Source organism: Rattus norvegicus, chromosome 14 (genome assembly GCF_036323735.1).
Source record: "Rattus norvegicus strain BN/NHsdMcwi chromosome 14, GRCr8, whole genome shotgun sequence".
Taxonomy (NCBI): Eukaryota; Metazoa; Chordata; class Mammalia; order Rodentia; family Muridae; genus Rattus; species Rattus norvegicus.
This window is the reverse complement of record NC_086032.1, coordinates 5126126-5147936: the sequence shown is the minus strand read 5'-3', so window position 1 is coordinate 5147936 and position 21811 is coordinate 5126126. Positions and strand designations below refer to the sequence as shown.

The following is a 21811-nucleotide window of genomic DNA, read 5'->3' as shown; positions in this document are numbered from 1 at the left end:
AGGCAGCAGTGGAGATTAAGTGAGGCTGACTGTGGTTAATCTGTCCTATGTATTAAATTCTCGAAATTCTCAAAGAATAAACATTTTAAATAGCTTTCGTTAGGGTTACCTTTTACTGGAGTCCAAATACACACAAAGTGAGAAGAGGCCGGGGCAGTGGACTGACTTCTAAGCATAAGGTCCTGAGTTCAGATCCCAGCACCCAGGGAAAAGCCTGCTAATGGGCAGGGGAGGCATGAGGGTGCCTGGGGCTGGCTGACCAGCATTCTGTCTGTCAGAAATCCTCCAGTTCATTCCTCAGGTTCAATGAGGGAGGGAGGGAAACACCAATGTCACAGAATGCAAGATACATTTACCATGTGACACATTTGTAATTGTGAGACTCAGAGGGTTTTTTTTTTTTTTTTTTAACAGAACATTGAGATCACTTCTGGGATGGAGGGTAGGAACAGACACCTATAATCTCAGGACTCATAGCCTGAGGCCCAAGGTTTCCAAGTTGAAGGACAGCCTGTGCTACATAGGAAGTTGTAGCCTGGGCTACAAAGACTGCTTCTGCCCTCTACTTGGAATCTAGAACATAAGTTTTTCAGGTATATCCTTATGAATTTCTGAACTTTGTTGGCATCTGATGTAATATGTCTACTATCGGTGTGCATTTTTCTTTGTGAGTTTGCTAACAGTTCACCGATCTGGCTTCTCTCTTCATTTATTGTTCGATGACATTATTGTATTTTTTTCGGTCTCACTGTCGTTCAGTTCTACCCTGCTCTCCTTTCTTCACGTCTGCTGCTGTCTGGTTTGCCATGTTCTTGTGTTCCCAAGGCAATGGGGTGGATCACTGAACATTGCTTTAAAAATGAAGAGAGAAGAAAAGGACAGGAAGACAAGAGACTCAGAGCTTCTCTACTGACGCCAGTGAGGACTGGAAGAGAACAATAGCAGGCAGGGAACGCTTGACACACAAGCACTCGTTGGTAGACTTTCTGGATTGTGTCTTCCACTTCCTGCACAGGCTCTAGTGATAAAAGCTGGCAAGGTGATTACTCCATTTCTCTACTCTGTGGTAGTGGACTCTGGAAGTGATTAACAAGGTCAGGACAGCAGAAGGCCACAGAATCAGGACCTGATACACGGTGATCACTTCTGGTCCTTCTGAGTTCGTGTTGAGGCCCTTGGGTCTGTTTCAGAGTTGCTCTCCTGGGTTTGGCTCTCACACCTGGTCTCTAATGAATACTCCAGAAAAACAGATCCAGGACAGGTGAGGAGAGACAGAATTCAGTAAGTGGAGTGTTTGGTGCACATGCATGTGCACCTACTCCGCGCCAGCACACAGGTGGGTCAGCAGCCACACTCTAACTGGAATGCTGGGACAGTGGAGGTGGGCAGACTTCTGGAAATCACTGGCCCATCAGCCTGGATAACCACTGTGCACAAGCCAAAAGAGAAAATTGGTCTCATAAATAAATACATTGTCTCAGTTTGGGTTTTATTGCTCTGAAGAGGCACTGTGACCAAGAACTCTTACAAAGGACAACATTTAATTGGGGTGTCCTACAGGTTCGCGGGTTCAGTCCGTTATCAATTAGCAGGAGCAGGGCAGCGTCCGTGCAGGTAAGGCTCAGGAGGAGCTGACAGTTGTACATCTTGATCTGAAGTTTGCTAGGAGAAATCTGGCTTTCCTTAACTGGTTGGAGCTTCAAAGCCCAGCCCCTCAGGGGTGCACTTCCACCAACAAAGCCACACCTCCTAAGAGTGCTGCTCCCTTTGTCAAGCTTACTCAAACCACCATGACGATCTTCCTAAAATTTCTGTACGCATGAAAACTTTGAAGGTGAAACCAAAGGTAGAGGTATCCTGCTGTGACTCCAGCGGGTTGGGAGGCAGTGAGGACAACATGGATTTCAGGCAAGTTAATAAACTGAGCAAAGATAAACTGACTGAGAAGTGGGTGGGGACAAGGCCCGGAAGTGGGTGGGGACAAGGCCCGGAAGTGGGTGGGAACAAGGCCCGGATATAGAATACACTGTAGGTGGCAGGAATGAGCTAGGAAATCTCTGCCTCACTGGTCAAAGCCTGAACCCCCTAGGAGGCGCAGAATAGGATTGGGGATGAAGTGGCTCATGTGGACAGGCAGCAGCAGCACTGAGGTAAGTCCAGAGAGACCTAAATGGAGGACAGGAAGGAGGATGAAGGTCCCCTAGCTGAGTACTAGCCTACTGTGGCAGCTGTGAGTCCCTGCTAAAGAGAGATTTTTGTGGTCAGCAGAGTCACAAAGGAATGACTGAACGGGGGTGGGGGTGGGGGGGGGAAGGACTATGGAAACACTGACTCTACAACAAGAGCCAAAATGGATATTTTGTTACACTACACATAAATGTTTAAGATGTTTAAAAACACTGATGAATATCACTAATGAGTACTTTCCTTTTATGGAAAAAGAATGGATGAGGGAGTTATGAAAGTTAATTGTAGAAACACAAAGGCTAGACCTGTGAAGGTGTAAGTATAGCAGCTAGTAAACAATAGCCTGTAATGTCCAGGGCTGCAAAGGATCTTGGGAACTAGCAGATCTGGGAGTGGGCATTTGTTCCAAGAGGTAGTTTGTACAGACACAAATGTGGAAGACCAAGCCCAAACATCTGTGTCTGAGGAGCGTTCCTTTTGAGAGCCTTTAGCAAAACCGCACACCACCAAGTTAATCCTGGAGGTTAAATGGCTTTTCACATCCAGAGTTTACCCTGAAATGTCACAATGAAAGGTAAAAGTTTTAAAGTTGCCCCCCTAGACACAAAGTTTAGAGCAGAAGAAACAGGTTAGGCCTCAGAATTGTATGATCCAGGAAGCCTCTCCTAGGAACTAACCGACCATGAAGTTAAACAATCTGAGAAGCAGGAGACAGCTTCTCCTAGGAAACAATCTTGAAAAACAGAGAGTTTCTCCTTGTGATTTTTCACTGGTATTCTTTACACTTTCCAATGACGCCATCCCTGCCCCCTCGGTTGTGCTTTCTCCCTTTAAATACCCCTTCTCCCAGCCCCTCGGGGTCAAACTCCACTGCCGCTGCGTGGGATATGAGTCTCGACCCCAGTGCACTGGTTCCTATCCATAAACCTCATGTGATTACAGCAAGGATAGTCTTGTGTGAGTTCTTGGGTGGTCGCTTCATCCCAAGACTAGAGTGAGGGTCTCCCCGCTCCGGGGGTCTTTCAACAAGAGCCATTTCATATCATGAGAACCCTGTCTTTAATTATGGCTTTAATTATAGCCAACGCCCTCAGTTTAGACTCCTGAAACATTACACATCACCACAGACAAGTATCCCTCTGTGCTGGGTATTTTTATGACAACTTGGTCATCAGAGAGCAAGGAACATCAATTGAGAAAATGCCTCCATAAAATAATACTTTCTTAACTAGTGACTGATGGGGGAGGGCGCAGCTCATTATGGTGGTGTCAGCCTGGGCTGGTGGTCCTGGGTTCTGTGAGAAAGCACGATAATAAAGCCATGTGAAGCAAGCCAGCACACAGTACCCTCCATGGCCCTTCCAGCAGCTCCTACCTCCAGTTTCCTGCTCTGCATTAGATCCAGTCCTGACTTCCTTAAGTGGTGACCACCAGTGTGGAAGTGTAATCTGGATAAACCCTTTCCTCCCCAACTCGCTTTTTGCCATGGTGTTTTGTTTTAGCCACAGAAACTCTGAGACACTTCCCTTAAATCTCACTTCCTCAATGAGCTGACTGGGAATGTTTTTATAGTCACTCATTATGTGTGGGCTTTGGCTTGTTTTTGTTTTGACATAGTGTCTTTTGTAGCCCAGGTTAGCCTCAAGCATAGTATGGAGCTGAGCATAACCTTGAACCTGATCTTCCCACCACCAATCACGGATCATTGGCCATTACATTCTCACTGTAGAGATGAAACTGATACCAATGGATGTAAAATTTTCTAGGACAAATTCTCCTTTTCCAGGTTAATTAAATTGATGAATTATGTCTCATGATTTTTATGGGTGAGACGAACTAGCATGCAATACTTCCTAATGTTAGTTTGGGGCTTGGACTCTGTAGTTTATCTTGTTGTTTTGTCAATTTTTAAAAACCATCGCTGATTTACAGAATGAGATACCAAAATTTTAAAAAGGAAAACTTCATTGGATACTTTACACAAAAGTTACTTTTCTAAAATTTTTATTTTTAAAAACATACCATTCCATATATAATGCATTTCAGCCATTTCCCCGTCCGTCCCACCTCTCTCATTTTCCTTACACTCCCTTGAAATACTCCTCTTTACAAGTCTCTTTCTCACATCCACATCTTTGTCTTATGACCCACAGAGTTTAAACAGGGCTGTCTGTGGGATACAGGGGTTTCGGACTTTCCACTGGAGTCTCTAGGCTCAAATGTGATCATACATGTGAAATCAATGACTGCTTCTCCCCCATGATCTGCCAGTAGCCGATAGTTGAGCAGAATGGGGGATGGGCACATTGAGTTCTCCTCTGTTCCTTCTGTGCTGATGAGGGATCCAGTCTTGTGCAGGTAGCCATAGAGTTGAGACACAGACCATGGTTGCCTTGGCTGTGCAGGACCACAATATTGCATTTCTATTCCTTCTTCTCATATTCTGGCTCCTGCACTCTTTCTACTCTACAATGCTCTGAGCTATAGAGGGCACGCTATAGGTGTCCTGTTGGAGATAAGCACTGGAGTGTCCCTTAGCCCTGTACTGTGAGCAGCCATGAGTCTCTACGTTCATCAGTGTTCACAGCAGAGGGATCCTCTCTGGGTCAGGCTGGATGTAGCATTTGTCCAGGAATACAATTACAGACATTCAGAAGATACTTTGGTATTTAGTTAAACAACTGAAGAAAATTCCTCCCCCGCGATCTAAGAACTTCTAATGTCTTAACCTGTAATAACTGCACATAGGTAATTGTTAAGAGGATAATCATTATACAAGCTAAAGCCAGGTGATTCTCCCAGAAGCCCCACGATGAGAGATCGATGCCCTGGATCGTCAAGAATTCTTCACCAGTACATCTGTAATTCAACACACACAAAGGTAATGTCAGAGTTTATTCAATATATTTATTGTTGCTTCCCTTAAAAACTCATAATTTCAACACATTAAAATTTTCTCCCTTTTATTTAAATGACAGTAGTCATGATGTGCTTACAAATTTGTTATGCAATATGAAAATCAACTGAAATTACTTGAGTCAGGCACTTGAGTTAATTTCAAAAACTATCCAGAGAAGAGTAGATACCATATCTACTTGAAAGCCTGTAGGATGGAGACCTAATAACCACGGCAAGTTTACACAGCTGCACTGTAATCCAACTCTGTTCACTTCATGGTGTTATTTGTTTCTAAATCCAGAATGCTGCTCTCTACAAAGAGTAAAAGCATGGGTCAACTATTGCTGCTTCTGAATGACACGGACACTCCAAGGACTTTGCTGACCCAGTAGACAGTCATGCACAAGAACAGAAGCATGGAATTCTAGACCTGGGACCAGAGGAGAACAGATGTTGCAGGCAGGAGTCAGTGAATTTCTGTCTGCTCCTGTACTAAGACTGAAGTAACAACCACAGATGCTTAGCTATAGGACATCCCTAGCAGCACAGGTGACAGACTGAGCCTGTGGTAGCAATGGGAGCACAGCAGCGTGCAGTGGGCCTGACACAGATTAGCATAGGAACTGCTGTGAAGAATTCTGCATAGAGCTACAATTGCTGCCTGTGTCTCTCCATCTCTGTGACTCTGTTCCCTTGTATCTCTTAGGATTTAGAAGAGCACAAATCTTCTGAAAGAGCAGATTTCTTCCTCCTGAGAGGATGAACCTATGAGGAGGAAGAATGGGGATGGCCTCCTCTGCTTTCACTTTCCCATCCATGTCCTCCTGACTAGGAACTGGAAAGGAAGTTGTATTAGAAGAGCCCAGGCCACACCAGGAGAGAGAATATGTGAGAAATAAGGTCTCTCTCCAAACAGGTTTTCTCATCAGTAAATCAAAATGCAAAATATTCTCTGCATTTCTTCTTTATTATTTTGAATATTCATGAGAGATTTGACGTATCACAATATTTCTCTCTGTTTTATATATCAAAATCAAATCATGAGAACAATCACGAAAAGTGAAGGTATTGTAAGTTTAAAACAGACGAGTTTTATCAAAAATCTATGTATTTTAATAGTATTAGACAAAAAAAGATACTTTTCTCAACATGCTGAATTATTTATATCCTTTATTGCAGGGCACATTCTCTGATAGGACATTTTTCACACACACACACACACACACACACACACACACACACACACACACACACACACCAGTCTTTGATTTCTTGAAGTCTTCCAGAGTGTGAGGCAGAGGAACGACCCTAAATGATAGCAGGCACAGCTCACCTTGCCGTCCCGACATTTTCAGGATCAGCTCATAGGTACCATACCATATCCTTATAAAAATTATATGGCTTTGTTAGCCTATCAGGGCAGCTTATGTCAAACTCAAATGTTCTGAAACTCAAATCCACAATCAAAGCACCAAAACTCTTCTCCACGATGCCCTAAAGAATCTTTTCTGCACATTATCAACATTATGGAGTAGTGTTGAAACTATGTCCTCTGGCGCACAGGGACTCACTCTGGGGAACAGGCAAAGGACAGAGAGTTAACCCTGGTCTTACCGGCAGGTCCCCTCTAAGTCTAATGCTAATTCTATGCCCCATTATGACCCTGAGCTCAAACTTACATTACATAGTTATGGCATCTACTGACTTCTTCTATGTTGTGTTCTGAACAGAAGTTTTGTCCAAGGAATTCATTGTGCAGCAAAGCCTGTAACAAAAGCAGGAGCAGGGAAAGGAAAACAGACTTATATTTCATTTTCATACGTTTCCAAAGAATAAACACAGCTATATCTTCAAGTACAATCTTTACCACTATTTGCAAAACATTTTAAAAAAAACCCAACCAGGTTCATAGTCTGCTCAGTCCACCAGTGTCCCTGTCTGGACTGCTCCAGAATCCAAAGGCTTATGATTGAAATAATGATGTTTCCCGTTGACTAAAATGTGAAATCGCTAACTAAATTACCCCACGCATCCTCCTTCTTTGCCCTCTAATTTTGCAACCCCATAAGAGCCATAATTAAAACAATACTATTGGGTTATAGGAGGAACATGTTCTTGCTTGTTTTCATCAAAACCAGCTGTAATTATGGGAGTAAAAGGACACTGAGATGCACTCCGCTGCAGAGAAAGCATGTGTAGCCAATATGGCTGTGAGTATTACATGGTTTCTGTTTCCGGTAATTTCCTGATATGAACTATACATCGTAGTCTCTGACCTGGTCATCAATTCTTTACTGGACAGAAATACTGCGGTTCCTTTTTGTAAATCGTATTGTCTACCTTTCCTCTTTGCTCTCAGCTTTCTCTCCCCCTTCAGTTCTCTCCAATAACACGTGACATGGGAAAGGCACAGGTGACTTACTGACCTTAGGCCAAGTTAAACCAACAGGAAATTGTTCCTCTTTTCTCCCTGGAAGGACATTCCTGGGCAGGATCTGGTTAGAGTTTATTGCTGATGAAAGGACATGGGTGGGACTCATTTTGGTTACTATAATTGGAGACCCCAAGTAGAGTGACAGAGAGGACAGCTTACCTTAAATCCATAATGAGGAATGTTAAAGTACTGAATCCATGAGAGCTGAGGTAGGAGGCTTCCAGAATATAGTGATAAACCTGAAAAAAACTAGAAAGAGCAGAACCAGTCCAGTGACTAAGAATCCTAGACAAGTAACTTCCTCTTCAAGACCCCCACATCCTTCTGACCATTGCTCTTGGCCTTCAGACCAGATCTTTAAAAACATTCTTTCAGTTAACTCTAATCCAAAGCCTGCACTCTTGGCAAAGCCAGGGTTCTTTGTGGTTTTTAAAAGAAGATCCTGTCACCCTACTCTGCAGAATCCAAACCTTAGAGATGCTTATGCTGTCTTCAAGATGGCATGCGATCTGCACACACCCTTAACTCTTTAAATACCTCCATGCAACATACTTTTAATCATCCCAGATTCCTTATTATATATAATTTGTGTAGCTACATAGTTTATATTGTGTAATCCTTGGAGTGGCGATATTCAGAACAGAAACATTATTTGATATATAGTTTAATATATTGTTAATATATGATTAGTTGAATCTCTGACAATATTACAGGTCAAATGTAGTTACTTTTCTAATAAAACTAGGGACAGTTAGGAACATATCCTGAAAGAATGCTTTCTTGGCTCATTTTATGTCAACTTGACAAAAAACTAAATTCAGTAGAATGGAGGGAATCTCAATTAAGAAAATGTCTCTATAAAACCATTTGTAGTCAAGTCAAAGGGACATTTTTTATTATTGATTAATAGGGCATAGTCCAAACCATTGTGGCTGTTACCATCCCTAAGCTGTGGTCCTGGTTTCTGTAAGAAACAAGCTGAACAAGCCATAAGGAGCAAACCCATAAGCAACACCCCTCCATTGCCTCTATATCATCAGTTCCTGCCTCACTGTTCCTGCTAAACGTGAGTTTCTGCCATGACCCCCTTTGCTGATGAACATATACAAGTATAACCTTAATAACCCTTTCTTCCCTAACATACTTGAGGCGTAATGTTCCCTTCCAGTAGTAGAAACCCTCACTAGGATGAACACTGAGCATCCTACACGCACTTCTACTTCCACAAACAAACAAGACGTTATTTATAAGAGTGTTGACTCTGTTCATGACCAGGAGTAATTTGGTATTCAATTAATCTACAGCCTTAAGACAATTTCAACCCTAGAACTGATAAACTACGCTGATGAAGAACAGCAGAAAAAGTGCCCAATCCCTCATTTTAAAAAGCTACCAAACAGAATCATACAGAGTTGCCAGAAAGGACTGATGGGGATAAACAAGAGACAGCTCATACTTGTCCTGTCTCATCTTCAGTATACCAGAATAGTCAAAGGAATGACAGTGTGTGTGCATTCAGACTTGACCTGAACAAATGCTTATGTATAAAATAGGACATTCAGCTTCAGAAGTAGTTTTTAAGGTCACACATAGAAAATGTACACAATGACCAGTTGTCTTAATGTCTTAATTGCTGTGATAAAACACCATGACAACACACACAGAAGTCAGAGCCTTTTCTAAACACAAATTATAAACATAATGGGAAAGAAATGAGGGGTGAAATTTCATTTACAGTAACTTCAAAAATAGGGAAGTGAATATCTTGGAAAAATTCCAACCAAATGAAATATTTCTACAATAAAAATGTTAAGAAACTGAAAATAAATAAATTGAAGAAGATACTAAAAGACAGAAAGACCTCCTATGCTGACATTCTATAGGATAAATATTATGAAATATGCATCCTACCAAAACCAGTCATTAGATTTAATGCAGTCCCCATCAAACTTCCAATATAAATCACAAAAATTGAAAAAAAAACCCTCAAATTTCACATAGAAATAAAAAAGAAAGATTAGCAAGAACAATGCTGAACAATAACAACAGCAAGACTGCTGGAGATATCACCACCCACTGGGGAAATCACCACAAACTGGAGGGATCACCACACACTGGGAAGATCACCATCCACTGGAGGGATCACCACAAACTGGAGGAATCACCACACACTGGGAAGATCACCATCCACTGGGGGGATCACCACCCACTGGAGGGATCACCACACACTGGGAAGATCACCATCCACTGGGGGGATCACCACCCACTGGAGGGATCACCACTCATTGGAGGGATCACCACCCACTGGGGGGATCACCACACACTGGGGAAATCACCACAAACTGGAGGGATCACCACACACTGGGAAGATCACCATCCACTGGAGGGATCACCACAAACTGGAGGGATCACCACACACTGGGAAGATCACCATCCACTGGGGGGATCACCACCCACTGGAGGGATCACCACTCATTGGGGGGATCACCACCCACTGGGGGGATCACCACACACTGGGGGGATCACCACCCACTAGAGGGATCACCACTCACTGGAGGGATCACCACCTCTTGGAGGGATCACCACCTATTGGGGAGATCACCACCTATTGGGGAGATCACCTCCCACTGGAGGAATCACCACTCACTAGAGGGTTTACCACCCACTGGAAGGATCACAAACCACTGGGGGTGTCACCACCCACTGCAGGGATCACCACACACTGCAGGGACCACCACCCACTGGAGGGATCACCACCCACTGGAGGGATCATTACCCACTAGAGAGATCACCACCCACTGGAGGGATCACATCCCTTTGGTGAGAGAATTCATCCCCTGCTTGTATGAGAAATAATTCATCTTCTCCACTGATAGGGTTTCTGGAGGTTTGCCTGGACATCTGGAAACAAGAGCAGCAGACTCCAGCAAGCTTTATCACACCACGTGCCCTTCTCGTATAAAGAGTCTAGCATGCCATTTGCTCTGTAGGATCAGTGTCCCATTCAAATCGAAGGATGCCGGAGCCAGTGATTCCCTGCCTCGAAAGCTTAACAGAGTGAACTCTAGCAACACTAGAGTGCTGTTGGGATGCTCCTGAGAATTAACTTTAAAGGCTGCCTGCATGATTCAAAGGGGAAAACTTGGGACATGTGAATTTATTCCACGAAAGCTTTCTACCTTTTTTTTTAAGTAAGTCTAAGACTTGATACTTACTCACAGTTGAACTCTTAGTAGAAAAGCTGCTTTAGTTATAATGAAAAAAATTTATTATCATTTCTAAAAATCATAAACAGGATTTTTAAATCATTAAGGCTTTTCCTGTGTGAGACCGTCCGTTTCCTTGAGCATCGTTATGTTGTGACCCCCTCTGGAACCTTCTGAACGGTGGTTTCAGTTCACATCTCAGGAAAGGGGCCCTCCCAGGTTAACTTCAGTTTGTTTTCTGTTTTGTTTTGTTTGGTCCCCTAGCAGGAAATATGGGCTGGTAATTTTTAGCAGAGGAGTCTTGGCAAAACTATAACCTGAGAGGGGTCTTGGGGAGGAGAAAACCAGGACATCATTTATGAGAAACCAATTTTAGTTTCCCTGGGGAGAAGGCCTGTAGATCTGCTGACATGCAGAAGGGCATGTGACATTCGTGTGGAGAGGGGACCCCTCTCCCTGAGAGCTATTTTATCCTTAACTAAATCTCTTTAGTCATGAGTTACTCTAAGACCCTTTTTTCATCCCACTAGCAGTAGCGGTGGAGGGAAGGGAGGAGGCCTGTGTCCATGGGAGGAGGCCTCACATCCTAGCAGTGCACAGTTAGGTTTGTTTGTTGATTTGTTTCCTTGGTATCTGTGGATGTCCATCTGGATGCCTCCACAGGGTTTCAGTTCAGATCTCACATCTGGGTTTTTAATTAACTCCAACCCCCTTTGTCTGTTTTGGCAAGTCACACATTGTTAACACACACATTTTGCACAGACCTACGAAGACTCCTACCTAAGTTTGGCTTCTATTCCTGTAAAAGAGTCATCATGAGTCCAAAAGTATGTGGAAAATGAGTTTACTTAGCTGACTATCCTGACCATATTCTATCATTAAGAGGAGCAAAGATAGAAACTCAAGGGAGGAAGGAATCTGGAGGCAGGAGCTGGAGCAGAGACCATGAAGGATGCTGATTACTGGCACACACCCATAGCTTCCTTGCCTACTTTCTTTTTTTTAAGATTTATTCATTTATTATATATAAGTACAGTGTAGCTGTCTTCAGATACACCTGAAGAGGGCATTGGATCTCTTTACAGATGGTTGTGAGCCACCATGTGGTTGCTGGGAATTGAACTCAGGACCTCTGGAAGAGCAGTTGGTGCTCTTGACCTCTGAGCCATCTCTCCAGCCCCCCCCCCTTGCCTACTTTCTTATCCAACCCAGGATGACCTTCCCAGGATGGTGCTGTCCACAGTGGGCTGGGTCCTGCCACATTAATTAATCAAGAAACTACCTCCAAAGGTTTGTCTATAAAAGAATCTGATGGAATCATTTTCTCAACTGAGGAACTGAAGCTGCTCCCTCTCTCTCTCTCTCTCTCTCTCTCTCTCTCTCTCTCTCTCTCTCTCTCTCTCTCTCTCTCGGGTTTCTCTGTGTAGCCCTGGTTGTCCTGGAACATACTCTGTAAACCAGGCTGGCCTTGGGCAAGCCCCACCAGCTTTTGACAATGTTCTCTCTTCATAATGAACAGAGCTTCCTTCAAGCTGTCAAAAGAACCAACCAGCAAAACCCACACACACAATGGTAGCCTCTGTATTGCATCACCCATAGCCTGTGGTACCCAGTGGATTTCTTGTAAGATGTAGGATGGTTAGAGTTTTGTCTCTCAATACTCCGTGGCCTCTCTGAAACAGACCATTTACCAGAGGGGTCTTATTGTCCTGCATCCTGCCCTGACCTAGAAAGACAATGACAGAAACACCGCATGTCCTCTCTGACCATCACTATTCTCTTTGCTGTAGCTTGTAAGCTTTGTTGGAAACAGGACCGCTTTAACAGTGTTGTCACTAACTCTGTGCAACACGGAGCTAAAGCTCAGATGGTTTAAAATGAATTGGGTTTTGTTCTTTCAAGTCGTTAGTTCAAACAAAGGTAGCAAAACCACAAGTAATTGTGTTGATAACACATATTTTTTTGTTTTGTTTCTCTGATAACTGAAGTTGGTTATATAAAGCTTTAGAAGCCACTGTTTATAACTGTTACCATGAGATGGTGACACTTATATCAACTCTGTCGATTTAAATAAAGGATGGATATCAATGTACTGACCATCCACTTACAAATTGTAATATCCTGCCTATCATCTTCAATGTTTATGGCTTACATATCTTAAATAACTTACTTAGTCGCTTGCAACCTACATAAACTTTCTAGCTTTTCTTTCTGATCTGAAAATATTTAGTTTAATCCTCATACATAAATTGTTCTTTAACACTTCCTCCTCCTCCTTTCTTATTTATTTATTTATTTATTTATTTATTTATTTATTTATTTTCGGTTTTGGAGACAGGGTCTCTCAGTTTAGCCCCTGCTGCCCTGGAACTCGTTCTGTAGATCAAGCTGGTCCCAAACTCACGAAGATTCACCTGCCTCTGCTTCCCAAGTGCTGGGATTAAAGACATGCTCCAACATACTCAAGATTATTTTTACATCTTATTATATTTTTTAAACTAACTTTTTAGAAATTCCATGGGACATGGGTGTTTGACTGTTTACAGTTACACATTTAAAAAGCAACTATGTCTTTTATCATCAGGATATGGAAAAAGAGTAAAATGCAATTTTTTAAACCACTAACAAGAATATGGTAGTTTAAAGTTTGCCTTTGTTGTTGATGTAGAAATTTACTGGTGAGTTTCACTATCTCAGTAAGACGCCTGTCAGCTTCAGAACAAGGCATCCTTGTTAGTTCACATCTGAAACATATTAGGGGTGAAGTGGAAACGTAAGGGATCCGTGGAAAGTCAGTTGTGTTGGAAAGTATTTTGCTGGGGCATACACGCAAGGGAGTGTTTTCCTGAAGTCGACACAGGTGAGAGGCTAAGGCAGACTCGTGAAGGAACGTTTTGCTAAAGGGAGGTTACAAGAGAGAGGATGTTCTGCTAAAGCAAGCACGTGAAAGGACACGTGAAGGATTCTTTGCTAATGACCCGCACTTACTGGTCTGCCTTACATTGCATTTTAGCTCTAAGGACCAGAATGCCAAGGTTTCCTTTATAGACGTGTGTATGGGCAGGCCAGCAGGCTAGGCAGAGTACTGAGTCCAAGTCCTGACGTGATTAATGGGCAGAACATTTCATCACTTTTTTTTTGTCGCCTGTGTGTGGTGGCTTAAGATTTCTTTTGGGTGCTGCAAACTATGGGCAGGGAGCTAAAAGTGTGAAGCCTGGGGGAGGCGATTCCAGGAGTCATGTGGTGCAATCCAAAGTATGCTGGAGCACAGTGACCATCCTGCCTGCCTCTTTTCTGCTTTTCTTTCCCTTGGGTGAAAAGGAGACACATGGGGCACACTGGACAGACTCCTGCCAAGCACTCCTTTTTCGACTGTATTATGGCCTGCTCTACAAGATGCGAAACCTGTGTGGTGCTGTGGCTAGTGAGGCCATAAGTGTCCGGAGAATCTGCTGTTATTCGTCTAAATGGATATGGTATTGAACTGACTTCTAATGAGTTACTGTTACACCTGTAGATTAGTACATCTCAGACATTAATTCAGAAAAGCTTGGTTTCGATTCTTTGATGGACAGAGACCCACAACATCAGCAGAAGCTGATGGATTGATGCAGAGACCCCCAACATGCAGAGAAAAGAGACTGCAAAGGATCCAACCCTAAACAGGAAATCTGCATCGAACTTCTCCCAAGGCTTACGGATCATGGTGAGGTCAGATGAAAGACTGTAAGAGCCAGAAGCAGTGGGTACAGTGAAGCAGGGCCATCCAGTCACAATTGTGCAGTGACACATGTGAATGCAAAACAGTTGTGACGACATGTGAAACACTTGACCTAGATCAAGGCAGCAGCATCCCAGCATGGAAGGGAGAGGTGGACAGGAAGTCCCACTCTTAGTTCAGGAGCTATTGGCAGCTGCTGGCTGCTGGGAACGGGGAGCCATTTTTCTTTAAAGATGAAGCCTCTGGAAGCCAACCTTTGCTTCAGTATATGGTCCTATACACAGGCACCCGTAGACAGTCTACGGTGGCCCTGTTTATAAAAAGAGAAACAAAGCATGAGGCGGGATAGGAGGAGAAGTGAGCGTGACAGGAAATGGAGCAGCTGCTTTTCAGATGCTCATACAGCACCACTTGCAGAAGTTTGTTCAGCCTTCAGTTTCCAGAGTGATGAGAGTCCATCTTGGCAGGGGGTTATGGCAGCAGGCGGCAGGCATGGATGTGGGACAAGGAAGCCAAATGCTCATGTGTTCACATGAATGCACAAAGCAGGGAGGGATTCACAAGTGGGGCAAGACCATGACCACCCAATGATGCCCAGTGACACACTTGCCCCATCACATCTCTACCTCACACAGCACAAGCAATTGTGAACCCAGCGTCCCCTAATGCTCAGGGACAGTTCTCATTCAAAAATCCCCACGGAAGAGGAATTTGGGGGGAGGGGAAGAATAGGGCTGGACTTGATCACCACACCTTACAGGCATTTATATACCTCAAACAAGATTTAAATAAAAACATATTTATTAAAGATTTACATCTCTGGATGGCCGTATGTATATGACCACATATAGATAGGAAATAGAAACAAACTGAGCACTTTTTCAAAGCCACACATCTCCCATTGCCAAGCTACAGGATGTCCTTGCACCAGAAGAAATGATGCAAATTGTAACACATTCAATAGTTCTATTCATCTGCTCTGCTTGGTGGGAAAGTATAGAATCTGGTTCACTTGTCTGTTGATTCCTATACAGTAAGGGTATCACTTATGGACATCTAAGACTGAACAATCATTTCTACAGAGATGAGCAGAAGAATGCTAACACAGAAGACTGACTTACTGCTGAGGACTCTGGAATCTTCTGCTGTTTCTAATGCTTTTCAGGACACAAGGGAGCCCTGAGATAGCCTCCTCCTGATGAATACTTACTTTCTCATGACCCTTGCTTTCCCATTAGAGACCAGTGAATAAACCACGTCATCTCTGCTGTAGCTAACATGGCGGCAAGTCTCTTACACCAGCATGAAAGCAAGGCAGCAATCTGCTCCCTCAGTGAGGGAATCAGCCAACCGCAGCCTTTACTGATTCCAAATTATTATGGTTTCTAATGCAGTCCCAGGAAATGTCTTTTAAGAACCCACTAGAAATGGCCTGTTAGTTACATCCTAGGACTGACATTAGAGCAACAGTCACAGAAGAAGAAGAAGAAGAAGAAGAAGAAGAAGAAGAAGAAGAAGAGGAGGAGGAGGAGGAGGAGGAGGAGGAGGAGGAGGGGAGGAGGAGGGGGAGGAGGAGGAGGAGGAGGAGGGGGGGAGGAGGGGGAGGAGGGGGGAAGGAGGGGGAGGAGGGGGAGGAGGAGGAGGAGGAGGGGGAGGGGGGGAGGAGGGGGAGGAGGGGGAGGAGGGGGAGGAGGAGGAGGAGGGGGAGGGGGGGAGGAGGGGGAGGAGGGGGAGGAGGAGGAGGAGGAGGAGGGGGGGAGGAGGGGGAGGAGGGGGAGGAGGAGGAGGAGGAGGGGGAGGGGGGGAGGAGGGGGAGGAGGGGGAGGAGGAGGAGGAGGAGGGGGAGGGGGGGAGGAGGGGGAGGAGGGGGAGGAGGGGGAGGAGGAGGAGGAGGAGGAGGAGGGGGAGGAGGGGGAGAGAAGGGGGAGGAGGGGGAGAGAAGGGGGAGGAGGGGGAGGAGGAGGAGGAGGGGGAGGAGGAAAGGCAGCTCCTCCTCTATGACAATAAGCTTTAGCATGTGGCTTCATGTCCCAAGTACTGATTTATCAAGCAGGATACATGTTCAACAAGGAACAGAGGAAGTTTTTTTCTCTTAGAAAAACACTCACCAGCATGAACACAAAGTAGATGGTCACAAACAGTGTTGGGACAGCCACTGCATTCTCCCCGGCTCCTATAGACAGTGGCAGGGAGCTGGCAGAATAAGCCAACATCATGACGGTAAATAGCATAGCGAAGAAAGAGCTCATGCTTGTTTTTACTCCTTAGAGAAAAAAAATGAATTAGTCCAGCTACCCAAGTCTGGAGAACTGCACATTGTTCAAATAATACTTTAATAATCACAGGGACTGGTAACCATTCTAAAGCCACCCAACTACTCTGGGTCTCCCCTTTCATTATGTCCTTCCATTTGATCACAGAGAGTTATTAGACAGGTTTTTTTATTCTATTTTTAAATGTGAATTTATTGTGTCTGTGTGGAAGTATGCCACACGTGTGCAGTTTCCCTATGGTGGCCAGAAGACAGCATCAGATCTTTCACAGCAGGAGTTCCAAGCCTTTGAAAGCTGACCAATGATGTGTGTGCTGGGAACCAGATGTGGTGACCCTGGAAGAACAGCAAGTAGTCTTATCTGATGAGTCACCTACCCAGACCCCCCATATGGCTTTCCTTCCCGACTCACCAGAAAAGTACCTTTCCATATAACACATGTTCTCATTTATACATAGTTAAGAACAGCTTACGAGATCCCGACCTGGAGAGCTACAGGTACCGTAGTTAGCCGAAATTCTATGCCTTCTCTCACAGGAGACTCACCAGAGAAAACACTCCTGTCCACGTCCCCCTGTGTTCATCATAATTCCATTCATAAGGAAATTGAGATCAGGATTGTGCTGGTTAGTTTTTACCCATCTATTACAAGCTAGGGCCATGGGGGAAGAGGAACCTCAATGAACAAATGCTTCTGGCCTTTATCACAAGCACTTGAGAGGCGGAGGCAGGTAAATCACTGTGAGTTCAAGGCTACCCTGATCTGCAGAGAGTCCAGACAGCCAGGGCTCGATACAGAGAGTCTGTACGTTGGAAAGGAAAAGAAGAATAAACTACTCTGGGTTCCAGTTTCATCAGTTCCTTCCACGTGACCACAGAGAATTCATATACAGGGTTTTAATTCTATTTTAAAATACGGGGTGCATGCGCCGTGCTGTGCCCCTGTCTTTAGGAGCAAGCCAGCTAGTAGGAAGCATTATTCTGTGGCCTCAGCTTCAGCTCCTGCCTCCAGGTTCCTGCTCGAGTTCCCACCCCGACTTCCTTTCTTGATGTGTGGTAAGTCGTCTAAGGCAACGATTTGAACAACCTTGCAGCTGGTGGTTTTCACACCTAGCGACGGGAGGGTGCCTCCAGCTTTATTTTTCTCTAGAAAATTGCACAACTACAGAGGAGGGCAGTAAGCTTCATAAGCTGCTTCATACTCTTTACAGAGCTGACGCATGGGTCATGTGTTTTTATAATAGTCACAGGGAAACAAGATGGAATCTGGGGGAGCTGAATTCCATCCCTAATTGTTTAGAAATTATTCTTATTATTATCATGGTGTGGATATGGGTGTGTATGTATCATGGTGTGCGTGTTGTATGTGGGCCATGGTGTTCATGCACCAGGGTGTGTCTATGGGACTGTGTGCATTTGCAATGGTGTGCATATGTCAGTGTGTGTGTGTGTGTGTGTGTGTGTGTGTGTGTGATGGTGTTCATGTGCCATGGTATGGATATGGGACTGTGTACATGTGCCATGGTGTGCATATGTCATGGTGTGCATATTTGATGGTGTTCATGTGCCATGGTATAGATACAGGACTGTGTGCATGTGCCAGGGTGTGCATATGACATGCCATGCATGTGTGATTGTGTGCATGTGGCATGGAGTGCATATGTCATGGTGTGTGATGCGATGGTCTACAAGTGTCATGGTGTGTTCCATGGTGTGCATGTATCATGGTGTTTACTGTCAGGTTTGCATGTGCCACTGTACGCATGTATCATGGTGTGCAGGTGCCATGGTGTGCATCTGTCATGATGTACATGTGTCACAGTGTGTGTGTGGTATGGTTTTCATGCGTCATGGTGTGCATTTGGCATGGTATACATGCCATGGTGTGCATTTATCATAGTGTGCATGCATCATGGTGTGTATGTGTCAGAGTATGCACCTATCACTATATGCATGTGTCATGGTATACATGTGTTATGGTGTGCATGTGTCATGATGCGCTTGTGAGATTGTGAGCATGTTCCACAGTGTGCATGTATCATTTTGTGCATATGTCATGGTGTACATGCATTATGGTGTGCATGTATCATGTTGCGCATGTTAATGGTGTGGATTTGTTGTGGTGTGCATGTGTCATGGTGTGCAAGTATTGTGTTTATGTCTCACACTGTGCTTGTGCCATGGTGTGTATGTGCCATAGTATACATCTGTCATGGTGTGTGTGTGACATAGTGTGCATGTGTCATGGTGTGCATATGTCAAGGTCTGCATGCATCATGGTGTACACATGTGTTGATATCCATGTGCCATGGTGTTCATTGGCCATTTGTACATGGACCATGATCTGCATGTGTCATGGTGTACATGTGTCATGCTGTGCATGTGCCAGGATATGCATAAATACTGGTGTGAGTATGGCTGGTATGCCTGTGTCTGGTGTTCATGTGTCATAGTGTATATGTGTAATAGTGTACATGTGTCATGCTGTGCATATGTTTTGACATGCTTGTATTATGGTATACATGCATCATGGTGTGGTATTCATGTGCCATGGTGTTCATTGGCCATGTGTACTTGGGCCATGGTCTGCATGTTCATGGTGTGCACATGTAAGAGTGTACATGTTTCATGCTGTGCATGTGTCAGGCTGTGCATCTGCCATGGTATACATGTATCATGGTGTGCACATGTGTCATTGTGCACATGTGTCATGCTGTGCTTGTGTCATGGTATACATGTGTCATGGCGTGCATGTATCCTGGTGAAAAAGCTTTATCTGTACTCATTTAGAAATGGTGTATGTATATGTTAAAAATTTGGAAATTCTAGAGTCGAGGATGAAGCCTAACCATGAACCACAAAAATGTGCACATGTTCTAAGTAATGATCTCTATCATTTCCTTTCAACAAACCCCATCCACTGTCCTTTTACTTGGCAAGCTGTTACCATAAAACAGTGTACACATTAGTCCTTTTACACATACATGTGTATGAGGTATTATCCACTTTTCAATATTTTACTCACATAAAGGCACATACAAAAACAAAAATATATGGCTTAGCTAGAGACATGTCTCAGTGATTCAGAACATGTGCCATTCTCGCAGAGGCCCTGGATTCAGTTCCCAGCACCCACATGGTAGCTCACATTCCCCTGTAACTCCAGTTCTAGGTGATTTGGCATCCTCCTCTGGTCTCCCAGGTGCTGCGTTCAGTTAGGACACACGTGTGTGCGCGTGCACACACACACACACACACACACAGAACACACACACATATACATACCAAACACAAACACACACACAGAAAAAGAGGAGGGCACAAACACACAAAAGAAAATTAATCTTTTAAAATACATATGGAGAGATAACTAATGATAAATGTTGTCGCTCCATTAGCTCTGTGTCAAACTTGAGAGCTATTTCTACATTCGTCATAATGTACAAAAACTCTCAGTAAGAACGCAGTTTCATAAACAGCTTTTGGCGTTCTTTTGTTAAGGAATCTTGGTGACTGTACTCGCATCAATCCCTTGTTGTAGACCACACACAGTGGAGAAACCATTTTTTACTTTAAGACATATCATGGTTGTACAAAGCAAAACATGCTCATCAAAGCCTAAAGACGCATTTCTGGTTTTTTTGCTCACCTGCTATGAAGTATGTTATAAGTACTATAGTACTTGGCAACAGCCTCCTGGGTATTAGCTCAGCCAGCAATTTTCCAAAGAAATAGGATGAAACTCTGTAGTATCCACTGGTGTGCTCATGTCTACCAAAACAAAAGTCCTCATTATACTTCCATAGATTGGTCCAACAAGCACAGGTGAGGTGATGGCTAGCCTGACTTCTGATACTACAGGGAGACTATGAAGACAGTGTCCCAGTGCTTCAGGCAACTCCCATATACCTCCCATTATTTGAACCAGCATCTCTAGGCCACCACCTTTGTGGCATTCTCACTGTGATTCCCATCAGAGAAACCCAGTTTGGTCCACTAGGCCACAGAACAGACCCTGCAGGGAAACAGTTCGATGTTCACACTCTTCTCAGAGACTCTGCTCCTCTGAGGCTGGCTCCCTGAGGTACTTCAGCTCTCAGTACCTCACTTCAGTCAGTAGTCATGGAGACTCCTCTCCATGCCCTTCTTATGAGGAAGGTGACACTGGCCCTCTGAGGTCACCCTACAGCTACTATATCCTTCTCTTCTGCATCTCTCATTTAAGGAAAGACTTCTTCCTTCAATAATCTCATTTACAACCATGAATCCTTACCAGTTACCACACCTAGTCCTTCCCCTTCCTAGCAGCTACCCCCAAGCCATTCCAAACTTCAGGCTTGTCCCTGCCCATGTCTTCATTACATCTCTGATTTTGTTTTGTTTTTGAGAAAGGACCACTAGTGCAGGCTGACCTCAAACTCCATGTGTAGATAAAATGACCATCCTCCTGTCCCATCCCGAAGTTCTAGAATTATGAAATATGTCCCTGCTGAGGTTAATGTGGTACTGTGAGTCTTCCCCAGGGTTTCATATGTACTAAGCAAGCACTCTACCAACTGAGCTATGCCCTCAGCTCCTCTCTGATGATTCTTTCCTTAGCATGCACTTGTAGGAGTCCATAGGCCACCTGGGAAGTCTTCTTCTGTGTTTGACAAGCACAGGAGATCAGACAGCTGTTCACTTAGAGCATCTCTCTGGCTCTTTTTTAACCCTTTGTCCAAGGGCGGTGCACACCCTTGTTCCTGTTCAGATTTAGCTCTCCAACTCCAATTTCCTGTAAACCACTACACTAAAGCTCTACCAAAAACCTGACATCATTTTAGGGATGCATGAATGATTTTCATCTTCCTACTGCTGCTTTGTCTACAGCACTGAGACCTGGTGACCACACCCCAACTCCCAACTTCCACTGAGCTGCAGATACCTCTGCTCTTGAATACCCACCCATTTCTTCAGTTAATATTAGTAATTTCTATACATACTTTGAAACACATGGTATCACATAATAAAGACAAAATTTCATAATTTATTTTTTCAACCAAAGCAAACCAGGAGAAATACCAGTAACTCATGAGATAAAGCTCTAGGTCCAA

The 21811-nt window shown here is 44.1% G+C and overlaps 1 protein-coding gene and 1 long non-coding RNA gene across 17 annotated transcripts in view; one reads left to right on the top strand and one right to left on the bottom strand.

The window, feature by feature from the left end:
• The first annotated feature begins 1978 nt into the window (after positions 1 to 1978).
• LOC120096558 (uncharacterized) lies at positions 1979 to 11273 on the top strand. Of its 4 annotated transcripts, XR_005493109.2 has the most exons (5): positions 1982 to 2150; positions 4990 to 5068; positions 5792 to 7295; positions 8430 to 8585; positions 10396 to 11273. It is a non-coding gene; the product is annotated as an uncharacterized LOC120096558 (long non-coding RNA). The 4 variants fall into 4 exon arrangements; XR_010057659.1 differs by lacking the exon at positions 10396 to 11273 and having other exon boundaries at positions 1979 to 2150; positions 4936 to 5068; positions 8430 to 8568; XR_005493112.2 differs by lacking the exon at positions 10396 to 11273 and having other exon boundaries at positions 1980 to 2150; positions 5387 to 7295; positions 8430 to 8568.
• Positions 4175 to 21811, bottom strand: part of Abcg3 (ATP-binding cassette, subfamily G (WHITE), member 3) — a 75488-nt gene continuing 57851 nt past the window's right edge. For 7 of the 13 annotated variants that reach the window (XM_039092264.2, XM_039092263.2, XM_039092269.2 and 4 more), the window contains 5 exons: positions 20368 to 20489; positions 16555 to 16709; positions 7679 to 7768; positions 6765 to 6850; positions 4175 to 5046 (listed from right to left, as the gene is read on the bottom strand). In XM_039092264.2, the coding sequence (XP_038948192.1) occupies positions 4857 to 5046; positions 6765 to 6850; positions 7679 to 7768; positions 16555 to 16709; positions 20368 to 20489 (643 nt within the window). In that variant the 3' untranslated portion in view covers positions 4175 to 4856. Of the gene's footprint in view, positions 5047 to 5273; positions 5398 to 6764; positions 6851 to 7293; positions 7769 to 14450; positions 14757 to 16554; positions 17522 to 20367; positions 20490 to 21811 lie in introns of those variants that run through there. The other 6 variants (XM_063273449.1, XM_063273451.1, XM_063273450.1 and 3 more) reach the window with 6 other exon arrangements.